A 13732-nucleotide genomic window follows, 5' to 3' on the forward strand; every position below is an offset into this window, starting at 1 on the left:
GTTGTGAAGGCGTTTGGTCAGTCTGCTTAGACATGAACAAATATTCGATATCCTGTTTTTTTTTTCTTTCTTGAGTACAATCGAACCTTGATACAGCAAACACGGGTATAATGAATTATTGGATACAATGACGTGAATATGAAATTTGCTTCATGATTTATTTCAATGGAGTGTTCTCTCCTGAGGAAACTTGCCGCCAATATGCTCACACTCGTACACCTCATCAGCAATCAAGCGTGAGATCAAGTGCATGGGTTAGACTTATGGTTGTAGAAGCAGAGCACGGATCCACGTGCAGTCCCCTCCGTGTCTGAAAAGTCTGGCGGCGGCGTGCGCGAGATCGGACACACGGGCTAGACTGATGGCCAGAGTAGCGGAGTACAGATCCACATGCAGTACCCTTCGCAAACGAAAATTCTGCCAGCGGCGTGCATGTTTTGGCCTGCAGCTTTGCTTGGTTGGATTGCAGTTGGCAAACCAACACGTCGGTACAGTGCGAAAAGACCGATCACATGGTCGTGTATTCACAGCAGCGGAGAGTGCGTGCATGTTAACTATTGTTGTTCCTGTGCATAGTATGGCACCCCATTTGCATTTCTGCTAAACTTCTTTTTTTTTTCTTATTTTTTTGCGGATTCCTATATGTATTTCGGATACCTGCATGTATGCTTATAACAAATATTGGACATAACGAAGTAATTTTTGTGGCTGACACGACTTTGTTATAATGAGATTTGACTGTATTTGTATAGATTCGAATAGACAATCTTAATGCCCAAACACCCATAAAAATTAAAAGAAGAATACATAACTTACTGTAAGTGGTGAAATTGAGCTGCAGAGCAGCACCAGATTCATTTCCTGCCACAGTGACGAACTTCACCAGGATTGTATCAGTACGGCTCAGCAGGTTTTCTCCTGTCACATTGCCCAGTACAGGGCTCCTAACACTGTTCCCATCATACACAGTCAGAGTCCTTCATTAGTAGTAAAGAGAGAGAGAGAGAGAACATTTATTATACAGTGCTCTTCAGAACAACACATCTGCGAACAGTTATAAATTTCTACTTTACAACCTGATTATGTTAGGATCTAACACAAACCAGGGAGTTGCATAAATGTTTGCACACAGAAGTGCTGCACTAAAGCAAGGTAGCAATTGGCTTTGCTTACAGAAGACAGCACTAGTTAAAACAAAAAATTTACAGCACAATGATATGAAACCACCTTTACAGGAATCATGACAGTCTGAAAAAAATTAATGCCAGAGTGACAAAGGTAAACTAAGAAAAGGAAACATGATCAGCCAAAATTTAACAATGTTCTGCTGTTGAATTCTCCGCAGCCTTCAAACAGCTTTTAATGAGAAAAAAAATTTAACTTTGTTGAATTTGAGAGTTGGTGATCAAATATACGGTATCATGCCGTGTTGATGTCTTCAAATCGGCGATGCGTAGCGAAGCTTTCGCCTCCACTTCAAACGTAGCTGATAGTGTTGCCCGCAGTGGGATGACACTATCAGCAAATCTTACTCCACGCCTTTCGATTAATGCAGCACCAAAACCTGTCGGACACCTCAAAGAAAGCTTCACTTTAACATCGCATGAAAGCAAGGTGACCGGCGACAACCTGTTGTTCATGGTGACCATGTTTGTGTATATTTGCGACATTGCACATGTCACGTCCGAAAAATCAAGCAAAATCCAGTACTGCTTCCAAAATTTTGGTAGCTATGGCCCATTTTTTTTCTAGTATTGGTTATAGAAGTGAAGAAGTCTGAAAAGTCTGGCAGCAACGTGCGCGAAATTGGACACACGGGCTAGACTGATGGCCACAGTAGTGGAGTACAGATCCACATGCAGTACCCTTCGCAAACGAAAAGTCCACCAACGGCGTGCATGTTTTGGCCTGCAGCTTTGCTTGGTTGGACTGCAGTTGGCAAACCAGCATGCCATAATATCACAAAAATGATCTACAGAAAGTACCGCTCCTGGCACTTTCAGAATGAAAACAATGAGTCATCATTCTCATGCTATGTGAGATTTTCTCTAGCTATCCATGGTCACCTTCTTGTGATGGCAATGACACTGGCTAGACTGGTTCTGACGGTAGGCTGTTGCAAACATGTTTGTGGTTTTTGCGTCATATCGCATTGGAACACGCAAGCAATTTTAGGACAAACTTTTTTGGAAAAGAGAGCATGCGTTAAAATCAATTAAATGCTATCGAAATTCATGCAGTAAGTCCTCTGGGAGTTGTCTAAGTATGCGTAAGCGTTGTGCCACTTGCTCATCTCCACGAAGCCCGGTGTCATTATCAGTGTTATGACACGTGATCCTGTCAGTACAAACGACAGCGCTGCAGTGACACGAAATGGTGCAGACAGCGTGCAAGGGACAGCCTCCTGCGTTTTTACCTATATCGTGCGAGCGTCTACACGCATCATTTTAGCACTATTAAGCGGCAATAATTAGCGAGACCGGCACAAGTACTCTTAAGTGCACTAAGCACTCTCCCGTGGAAGAGTTGTCTAATGCGATGTTCCCTTCAGGACGACGTACGACCCTATTATAGTGTTCTCGCACAATATAGCTAAAAATGTGGGGGGCTGTACATTGATAACGCAAGCAAGGTACTGCAGGTGGCGGTGCGCTGCTGCAGACCTGCCAAGTACCGGGACACAAAATTAGAAAGGGGCAGCTGAAATAACAGGTTTACTGTAACAGAAGTTATGCGGTATTAAGCCTCTCATCTTACCCTGGAGCTTTTGCGGATTTGTGCAGATGGGACACGTTGAACAGAATGGCGACGGACATCTTCTTGGGTTCAAAGTTAGGAACATAGACAGACCACATTATAGTTTTACTGTCATTGATGAGGGCTGGGTATGATGGCGTCGCCACTTGACCACTTTCTTTACCAACAACCTGGACGATATCTGTCAACACAAACAAAGCAAGCACACAAAACAGGAAAACTGATTGCTCCCAAACTGCAATAGAAAAAGAACACTGACACACGAGCTGCCAGCATGTGGACATAATAAAATTCATGACTCCCCATGTTTTCATTCGAGGGACATGTGATGTTATAGCGTGTGGGTACTTTGACAGTTAATAAAATGAAATCCGCCGTTTTTAAAAGAGTACAGTTAAACCTGGATATAACGAAATTGACGAATTCCCAAAAAACTTCGTTATAAAGAGGATTTCGTTATATGCAGGTTCGGAACGAAAATTCGAAAAAGAAACGCTTACTGTATTTACTTGATTCTAACACGTCCTCGATTGTAACGCGCACCCGTTTTTCAGTTTTCTTTGAATCACTCATCCTTGGAATGTCACACCAGGTACTGGATGCGTGGACGCGTGTCGTTTCGCACAAGCATGAGGCATCGGAAACGAAGAGTGAGCCTCATGATGGCGTCGTAGCGTCGTATACTGTTACAGTAGAACCCCCGCTGTTACATTCCCGGGTGCTGCGTTTTCCCGGCTGTTACTTCATTTTCGACCAGTCCCGGCGGAGCTCCCATAGAACCCAATGCATTGGTAACGCAGCTGTTGCGTCGCAAATGTGGGACCGTTCCCGCATCATACGTTGCGAACTGTCACCCCGCGCCGGCCCGAGTGGCCGTTTTGACTTTTCATGTTGCTTGGCTTGGTGGCTTGACGATGGCATTGGCCACCCAAAGTGCCGGGGGCAACAACTATAACATATTTTCGGTTTCCGCCAGCAAAAGTATGGCCCTTGAGATCCGTATTTGCTATCTAAAGATGGTGTCTATGACGCGGTGTGGCCCTAAAATTGGTTTTGGCTCATAGGTGTTCCGTATAAAGTCCAAGAGCGATAACGCAGTCGCCGCGTGCCATATGCTGTCTGTGCGAGTGAAAACGTGTGAGGGGAGCCGATGACCGCGGCTAAATTTAGCGCTTGCAAGAAAGAAAAGCAGGGAGGAAGCGCACCTTCTTCCGTTGCGCTTGAGGCACCGGCGAGGGAGCGAGGGGCAAGGGATAGCGGGCGGCGTTGTACCATTCTCTATGGGTGTACTGTACTCTGGCATCAACTGTGTACTGTGCGGTGCCGCGCGGGCCGTATCTTGAAAGCGATCTGCGTTGGGGCAGAGTCTAGGCAGTGTAGGTGCGTCGGCGGCTCATAGTTTTGTGCGTGCTGTGTTCTCGGCGCTCATTTTGCGTTGAAGTGATAGACAACAGAACGAAGGTCACTTCGCTCGCTTCTGCAGCGACGCTTCCACACACTGCCAGCGTTTGACAGCGCGTGTCCGCGCTCATCGAGTGTGATGTGTCACAGCGTCTGCCAGCACATCGGCAACATCAACTGGAAAAGGAGAGTGCCGGCTTGGCAGGCTAGGCCAGCTGCAGCAAGCGGCAGGATCAGGTTTGAATGAAGGGAGGGGTAAGGTCACGCCCGCGGCGGCAAGATCGCCGGGTCGAGGGATGCAGGCCCGCCTCGCACACGCTTGCACGCACGCACACGTGTGCTCGCTTCGCATTTCGTCGCGGCGGAGAAGGTGCTTCCGGTTGCTGCTCGCGCAAAAATGACAAAATTTGGTGCGAAATGTCTAGGTTGTCGGCGGAGAAAATTCAATATTTCGAGGGGGTCTCCCGTTGCCAGTTCGTTACGCAGAGGTCTCAAATGCATGTGCTTCTTTGGAGTAACGGCGGGGAATAGAAAAACTTTGTTATATCCAGGAATTCATTGTATGGAGTTTCGTTATAAGCAGGTTTAACTTTATAATATATATTCAGTGAATGAGGAACACTTCAGCAATCTTTTCCTACATAATTTCCCCCCCAGACAAATTTTTTTTGCGAGCAGGCAGCAACAAATCTGTGATCTTCACTTGCCACTGTATGTAATCATTCAAATGACTCACTGAGAGGCTCTGGATAAGCATGTCATTAGAGGAGGTGTGGTACTCAGTGAAAGGTAGTAGAACAGAATATTCAGAAAACCCTGCTATATAAAAATCATCACTACCCGACAAAAAATGAAAATATGGCATGACACTCACCAAGTGGTGTTAGAAGTGCATCAAATCCATAACCAGTTGCATATCCTTGATGAACAGGGGCTGAAAACTCTGCATACAATTTTGACTTTTCGAGGACGATATCAGCAGGAAGGGTAGACCCTGCCAATGGTACAGACTGGTTACCACTTGCAAGGTTTAAGGTATGGCCCTGAAGCATAAAAAAGTGAATCATTTATGCACAACTCTCTCCTATGCCAGTACTAATACACACATAACTGGTATCGTTTGTTGCTGTAGCCGTATCTTTTCACTACAATGATCTGATATGTGAAAAAAAAAAATATATATATATATTTTACTACACATTATCCATGAATGTAATTAAAATTTCCTTACTGCATATATTGCAATTTATGAATTGTAGCTGGTGTGTTTACTAGGCAAACTCGCTTAAAACGAATGACACCAGTTTCGAGATTCGTGCACATACAGCATCACACCACTGAACATGCACATCATGAAGTTACGGCATGATACTTGAAGCCATATATGGGCACTGAAGGCATGCACTAGGTCAAGCTAAAGTGACAAATTAATTCTTCAAAATGCTGAAAGCATCACTGTAGTTCAGAAAAAGTTTTCATCAGTGACAAAATGACAAGAACGGGGCAACATCTGGCACAATTCTGCTTGTCATCCTACATATATTAATCTTAATACCAGCCACCTCCAACAAGTTCCCAAGAGGTTCTGTTGAGGTGTGGCGTAGTATCACAAGCCAGATGCACAACCAACTTGCCAGACATGAGGTCCACCCGATTTACCCTGCACATTGTGAACTCATCATGCCAATTCAGTGCCAGTTCTGCTTAAAACAAGCCTGGCACTTCCCTGCATGAAGTCTGCATAAGAGCACTACACGGGTCCGGGCTTGGGCCTAGGAGCTTCGGGCTCGAGTCGGGCCCGAATTAGGACCGGACATGCTTTTTGCAACTCCACAAAACTGAAGATTATACTAACTGCAGCCCTATGCAAATTTTAGGTCTGTGGTGCTGGTTGGTTTATGGGAAAGTCAAGGCAGGCAGTCCACGACACAGCAGCTGTACACTGCACAGATAATATTACATTAGCAGCGCTCTTCGGCCACAGACAAAACGGTACCAGTGATCAACTATGCCCACTGTACGGCACGCTTTTATTGCGATAGCAACTATATGGACACTCCAAGCGAATTTTTGCGGTCGGCGTAACCATGACGTTCCATATATATTTAGGTATTGTGGGGTCTCTCACATGCTCTTGGGACAAAGGAACGACAACACAGAAGTGCAAACAATCAAAAGGGCACTTATTGCACCTTTCTTAAACTAATGCCTGCTAGCCGAATTACTACGCACAGAACATTGACATGGGCGTGTGACAAATCAAGGAAGTACGACTCACCGCGACCGGATAGCGAGCTAATATGTTCGCCCACATGCTAGACACCAATTGCCTATTCGTTCACGTGTTTGGTCACGTGAACGGTGGCAGGTTCGAACGATTCGTGTTTGTACATTCCCATGTCCTGCTCCTAGCCTCGCGAGACGGTCTCGCGAAGCGTGGATCGGCACACGCGCGGAAAGTCCTCATCACTCACCGACCCCACTTTGAAGAGGAAGCGCCTTTTCCCATTTGAGCCCAAGTATCCGTTAGGTGGTGTTAGCAACGCAACATAGCGCCATCTCCTGCAATACGCCGCAACCACACCGACCGTAAAGCCACGTGGCGAAGCCGGATTACAGGAGACGGGAGCCATGTGGAGAAAACAACATCAGGGGATGCGGGAGAGTCGCGCATCCCCACAGTATATGTATGTACGCCACAGTAGCGCACCCAGGATCTCTGCCAGGGGGGGTTGACAGTTTGCCAATACCATCTATACAGCACTAATTTCGATTTATTTACAGGAAATTGTCAAAAAATGCGCTTTTTACGAGTGTGCAGACGATTGCGCGTCTTACATCTTAGTTGCAGCACTCAAATGCGTAAGGAAAGAAAAGGGGTTAAACAAAAGGGGGGGGGGGGTTAAGTCGGCCTCAGGGGGGGGTTACAACCCCCGAATCCCCCCCCGTCGGTGCGCCACTGGTACGCCATGCTATATGACATGTGGTATATGCAGGTTACGTTGCCACACCATAATATCACTAAAGTTGCTCGTACCAGGTCTTACATTCTTGACAAAATTATTCCTCAGAATTTTGAGAATGGCAGCCTACAAAGAAATGTCATAAACCAAAACAGTGACAGTACATGCCTTTTATCTTAAATCTTCTTAGACTCAGATATTAAAAGTGCAAAATAATAATAGAGCTCAAACGAAAGAATGATGTCTTTTTAGTGGCGCAGCTGTGCACAACATCCGGGATCAGCCCAGGAAAAAGGTTTAACGTACCCGATACAGAAAAGTGGCGGTAAAGTCGCTAAGAAAGACGTTGGCTGGAATTAATAAACTTAAGTGGAATTAAATTGTCTGATGGCAGGATTCAAACAGAGGACCCCTAGCACAACAGCTCGTTTTTACTTAGCTTATGTTTACTTTAATTCATACTGCCACTACAGCTACGAGTCTTACACTTCATGTAATATCCTAACATGTTGCTATCGCATTCATTGTTTCGCCCTTATGGCAAAACTGCAATACTTTTTTTTTAATGATACCATTGCGGTTCTTCCATCGTTGTCATTCCAGCTTCGCGATCTGATTCTCGTCATACTGTAGTCGTCCCGCCATTTTCGTCATACAGTTGTCGACAAGCTGTCGTCGCAGTAATTCGATATACCGTAAAAACCGTACTATAGGTCGAACCGGAATATAGGTCGACCCCCCAACTAACCAATTCTAAAAACGAAAAAAATATTTTTCAATGGCAAAAGTACCGAAAGACACCCTTACCTTTAAACAAATGCGATTCAGCCGGTTGCACAATGGTGACAGTATTTATTTAAATGCTGCTCCGTGCTGTGATGATAAGGTGCTGACAAACACGCGGGTCGATGGTCGCACGATACGAAGCCCACGGCAACCTGGCAGGTTGCCGAGGGTTTCCGCATACTCAATCGCCTTTTTCTTGAAGGCGACGGTGAATTGCTGTCGGCTTCTGCTCATTTTGAAACAAAATGTGTAAAAGCAGCCTGAATGCGATGGCGAATGCGGCTGTTTACTTCATCTGCCCATTGTTGCAAGACTTCCGTAGTTTTTCCGCCAATCCGGTATATAAGACGAGGGTCGACTTTTCGCAATGGTTTTTTGAAAAAAAGTTCGACCTATATTCCGGTTTTTAAGGTAACCGGCCACTCGCGAAAAGCTAAAGCAGTCGAGCTTTAATTGCGCCACAACTGCAAGGAAGTCACAATACAATGTATTCAGTGAAGCAAAACTTTATCCAGGTGGAAAAAAGGCAGTGAGCTTTGGCTGTTTCAAGTTCTTAACGGGCGTGAGCAACTACTGCTCCAATTTGACCAAGCATTACATGAGGCCGTGGTACCCGCCCATGCATTCAACCTTATTTCAGAGCAGACGTAGGTACTCCCGTGTCTGCATCATAGTTGGCACTTCACGTGGCTCCGCCGGCTTTTCGTCCTCATCGGGGTCACCAACAGTGTAAATTGTCTTCACCACGGGAGCAGCAGCGCCAGCCACCGCGAATGTCTCGAAGTCGCCTTCTACCTCTTGGCAAGCAATTTTATAAACAGCCTCGTACAGATCGCTGCAAGCCCAGTCATCATCAGGGTCGCTGACGACGGCGCGGGAAAAGCCGGCGTGCGCAAAGCAATTGGCGACCTTCGAAGGTGCGAATTCTTTCCATGAAATGTTCAGCAAATGGATCGCACCAAGAAATTCAATGTTGTACCTTTTGCAGAGCCTTGCGGTACAGCTTCTGGTTGGTCTCAATGATGCCCTGATCCATCGGTTGCAGTACCACGGTTGTGCTTGCAAGCAAAAATTCCACAGTGATTGCCTTGAGGTTTTCGATCTTCCCGTGGCTCGGACAATTGTAAATTATGAAAAGTCGAACTGTCTATCCAGAAGGCGCATGTAGTCTTCAAAAATAGCAGCAGCCATCCATGCTCGCTTGTTACTTCTGTAGATGCATTCCTTGGGAATAGTTGCATATCAGAAGTACCACGGCTTCTCTGCCTTCCCCAGTATCAACAGGGGAAGCACTAAAGAGCGCCGTGACACGCTCCTTGCTGTTTTCCTCCAGGTGAGGATCCGCCAGCGGTAGTGAACGTGCGATTCAGTAGCATCTTGTAGAAAAATGCAGCCTCATCTAGGTTGCAGATGTCTTTGTCTTCATACTTTTCAAGTAGAGCTTGGTGCCGATGTTGGCGCCATACGTCTTCAGTGTCACGGCTGCGCTTTCGCCAACAATCGACTTCGAAGTCACGCCATGTTGTTTCTTGAACCGCTAAAGTCAGCCACTGCTGCACTTGAAATCTTTATGGCCCATTTGGAGGGCGAGAGCTTCGGCTTTTGCAGTAAGTGCAGGTCCATGTACGGGGAGATTTGCACTCCTGGTGTTCTTCAGCCACTGTAGAAGTGCACCTTCCCCTTTGGGGTATTGCGAATCGCAATTCCTCTTTCTCTTCACTGAGAAGCTCTATCCAAAGCCATCCAGCACAGCAGTAGTGCACCCAGGACCTTTGGCGGGGGGGGGGGCAAGCACTTTGCATAATATGCAATTTCTTTGCTTTAGCCAGAGGAATCCAACAGCAAATAAAATGCCTAATAATTATAATAATAATGACACCAAGGATGATGAGGATGTTTATTTCTTCCCATTTTACTCAGAGTATTGAAAGAGCTTGATAGGGCCAAGAAGCCGGTCTGCAGATCAGTGCACATGGTCATCCGTTGAAGCTCTTACCTAAACGATCGTGGCAGCAATGAGTGGTGGCAGTGTCTGAGGAGGTGTTGTGCCATAGCACCTGCCATCATCGCCACCCGTCCCTCCGGGTCCTGTCGACGAGTCGCCAAGGGGACGCGACAACACAATACGACAGGGGTGTGTCAGCAGCCGCCCCGTCCGGGCCCTCTCGACGAGTCGCCAAGGGGACATGACGACACAATACGGCGCGGGCGACGTCAGCAACTGTCGGCGAGGAGCCGCCGCCAAGGGGATTTAAGGAAGAACCGGCCCATTGTTAAGCCAGAGAGTCGCCACCGGCCGCCCCGTCGGTCTGGTGCGCTCTTACTGCTTTTACCAGCTATCACCAGCTAATGGCAGCTATTACCAGCTATTCCTGCTATATCTGTACATATTTGTACACATTGTATAAAGCTTTCGTCTACTCTTCGTCTGCTTCAAGACTCCGTCTCTCGTCCCGGACCCCGAGTCGCAATAGGAGGTCACTTATGACTGATGGAGTGGGAGAACTCAGGAATGTCAGTAATAGCGTGGATAGAGCACCAAAATAATAATGTGCGTGTTACAAGCTGTCACTCGCGCGTGGTCAGCGCAAACTAACTCGGGTTAACTTTACCTCAGGGGGGTGGGGGTTAGAACCCCCGACCCCCCCCCCCCCCCCCCCCCCGCATCGGTGCGTCACTGCAGCACAGTAGCCATGTTTTTCAATACAGTTGATAAAGTAGACGGCGGTATGCTGAATTGCTTCGCGAGGTCAGTTTTCTGCTGGCTGCCTTTTTCCACTTCTTTTATCAGCAGAACTTTCTGCTCCAAAGTCGGACACTTTCGCCCGGAGACTGACGGAGCCATTTGTTTATCACTGTAGACCACAAAAGCACAAGCGAGGCACGCCTAATGAAGCACTCTGAATAACACACAATCACATGGCCTGCAGCATGGATCCAAACGCACGCGCCGTCGGCGCCAAAGCGCCGACTGAACGCGGCAGGCGACGCAGAAGGCAGAAGCTTCAAAATGTCGTCGGGGCATCTTGCTTTCCTCGTCAGTGTGCGCTGGTGATGGCAACGGTTGCAATGACAGGCTTCCCATCGGCTTCATGTGTAGCGGAAGAAAGGCGATCGAAGTCGAGACCAAGAAGCAGGAACCGTGGAAGGGCAGCCCTTGGTAGAAGATTGTGCTCTGGAGGGCAGGCCGGAAGAGGCGAGGAGTTGACATGAGGGCAAGTGAGAGGAGTGACTGCCATCAAAACGGCTTGTAGAATGGAGAGCGGATGAGGAGGGGAAGGCAGTGGCCGCTTTTATTGGGGGGTTGCGGAGCTCACGGAAGACTACGAGAGTATCGTACTGGAAAGCGCCGTAATGCATGGCATTGCGGCGCATTGGGTATGAAGCGCTATCATGAAAACTGAACAGTTTTGTAGTAGGGGCTTTGTATGATCACTGGGCAATTTTTTCTCGAGGTGTGCAGTCGTGAAGTTTGCAAAATGAGTTGTTCGGCGCACCGTTGTCGACGACACTGTGCTAATTCCACGGTTTGAGTGGCGGTGTTCATGCACCGTCGCGTCCGCACCATTGACAAATGTCAAGGAACAAAACTCAATGACCCTACCATGCATTTAGATTGCTTGTCTAAAGTCGGATGGCGTGAATCGAGCATCACCGGCTCGAGAAAATCGCCAGGGAAAAACCAGCTTGCATTGACCCGCCATGTTGATAGCCCGACTCGCTGCTGGAAACGATAGGATTTTTCGTGTTTTCAGCAAGTTATCGGTTGATTTACACCGTCAAAAGTGCAACGAAGCAAGGGGCGGTGTTTTATTGCGATGCAGATCGATTATGGCGAATGGCAAGCAAATTTCTAGACCGGCTTCCCCAAGGTCGTCTTCCCAATTTATTAACGTAGCTCCTTGCATCAAACATTGCACTTTTAATTGGAGGGACACTTATTTTGTGCTTTTAGGCACGTTTCAGTGCCAGAAGTGCTTTTATGGCGGTAAAACTTTGCTCGTCGAGCGCACCCCATGGAATGCTACGGCGCAAGTCTGCTTGCGGTCTTTTGGCCACTTTTTGGCATCCAAGAGACTGCGGTTTTCTGGCATTGCAAAGCGTCAGGAGTGGGGATTCTATCACGAGGGACACCAGCAATGTGATTGCGACAGAGATTAACAGTTTGGGCATGTTGCACCATGGAATTTGACAGCTTCAGTTCACTCCGCAGTAAACAGCTGGGAGCATTCGGCACTCGCTTGGTACCTGTTACTAGGTGGTCATCGGTCGTGGGTTTGGTACTTTTGTGGCCTGTTCTGTGCCTGCATGAGACTAATCCATCGGCGGTATTAATTTGACACTGCATGCACAAAAGAGTTGCCGCCGCTGAGCGGCAGTGATGCCTCCACTTGCCACTTCGCTCTAAGCGGGCCAAGCTCTTCGTGCAGTTCGAGTAATGCTGCTTAAAATGCATGCGTTTGGGTCAGGACCGGAAGAAATTTCAAATAAAGCGATATTTCAAGTAAAGCAATTTCGTTATAATGAGGTATTAACTGTACTTTAATATAGTGTCTACAATGTTCATATTGGCAGTTTGATCACAATTTTCGGTCAAGGATGGCCATCTTCTCTGGAGCTGTTCCTGAATGCGTTCCCTGCACTTGCAGGTCAACCGTGCTACCTCATTAGCAAATTCATACTGGCTTGCTGTCATTTTATAAGTGGCAGCCCCATTATTGTGGTTTTCAACATGGCTCGTTGAAAGGCAGGCATGTTAGGGGGACACGGGTCTTAAAAACCGAAAATCGAGAAAAAAATCAATTTTTCGGAACTACCTGTTTCAGCATCTATATAATGCCTAATCTACACCGTATCAAAACGATTTTCCAAAAAACACACCCTAAATGTCTGAAAAAAATTATTGTGTCAGCGCGGACGGCAAGAAAGGAGCCCAAAATTACGCAGAAACCACGGAGTTCTTTTTCGTTTTTCCTGCTGCTGCGTGCCGCCATCTTGGTATCGTTCGAAAGTTTAAAGTTGCGCCTTTCTGTCCCCCGCACCCTTGCCGACGATGGCAGCATAGAAAAAGTGCAAACGTAAAACAATCAGGGGCTGGTCTGACGAAGCTCGCAATGCATGCGGCCCTCCTAGTGGCTCAGTGCGTCAGTACACTGAGAGGCGCTTTCCGATTGGCCGTTGCTATGGCAACTACTGCCCTGACATTGCCAGCACAGCGCTTGTCTACTAGGCCTGCCAGTAAGCCTACTTTGAAAAGTGTTGATCCGCCATTTCTTTGTTGATCATATTAGGAACGTAAGCAGCAAATCGACCCTCTAAATAAAAAAAGTTTGAAACCGGACACGCGTCCATGGAAAGCGAAGTGCAAGCTGTGTCTGCTTCCTACACAGCGAAGCTAAACATTGCCCTTTGTCCTTGTGTGTAGTTTTACTTCGGAGACGGCAGACGATGTGCCGATGCCTCTATTCCCACGTCTCTTGCGCGCACACGGGTTCGTGTTCGTGCATTCCAGATCCTGTTACAGCCTATAGTTGCGCCTAATGTCAACATCGGCGTAAGTATTTTTGCATGTTTTTAATTATATTGTGTGTAATTATTACTTCCCGCTTTTTAAGCTTGAAATTTATATTTTCTCGTTTTTTTTTATCCCCCCCCCCCCCTCAAATGTCAAATTTTAGGATCGGCACTCTCTCCCTTCTACTCATTCTAATTCTCGTCATTCTTTTTTTGTGTGTGAATGCTGGTGAGTCAGAGTACACAAAAACTACGATTTAGTGTCTTAGGACACTGCAATATTTTGAAATCCAGTAGAAATCACCAAAAAG

General features: G+C 47.0%; 1 protein-coding gene across 2 annotated transcripts in view; it reads right to left on the reverse strand.

The window, feature by feature from the left end:
* Positions 1–13732, reverse strand: part of LOC119435935 (uncharacterized) — a 167538-nt gene that overhangs the window by 17150 nt on the left and 136656 nt on the right. For both annotated transcript variants that reach the window (XM_049660887.1, XM_037702637.2), the window contains 3 exons: positions 5033–5201; positions 2758–2938; positions 817–977 (listed from right to left, as the gene is read on the reverse strand). In XM_049660887.1, coding sequence (XP_049516844.1) covers positions 817–977; positions 2758–2938; positions 5033–5201 — 511 coding nt within the window. The remainder of the gene's footprint in view (positions 1–816; positions 978–2757; positions 2939–5032; positions 5202–13732) is intronic.

The sequence above is a fragment of the Dermacentor silvarum genome, chromosome 1 (genome assembly GCF_013339745.2).
Source record: "Dermacentor silvarum isolate Dsil-2018 chromosome 1, BIME_Dsil_1.4, whole genome shotgun sequence".
Lineage (NCBI taxonomy): Eukaryota > Metazoa > Arthropoda > Arachnida > Ixodida > Ixodidae > Dermacentor > Dermacentor silvarum.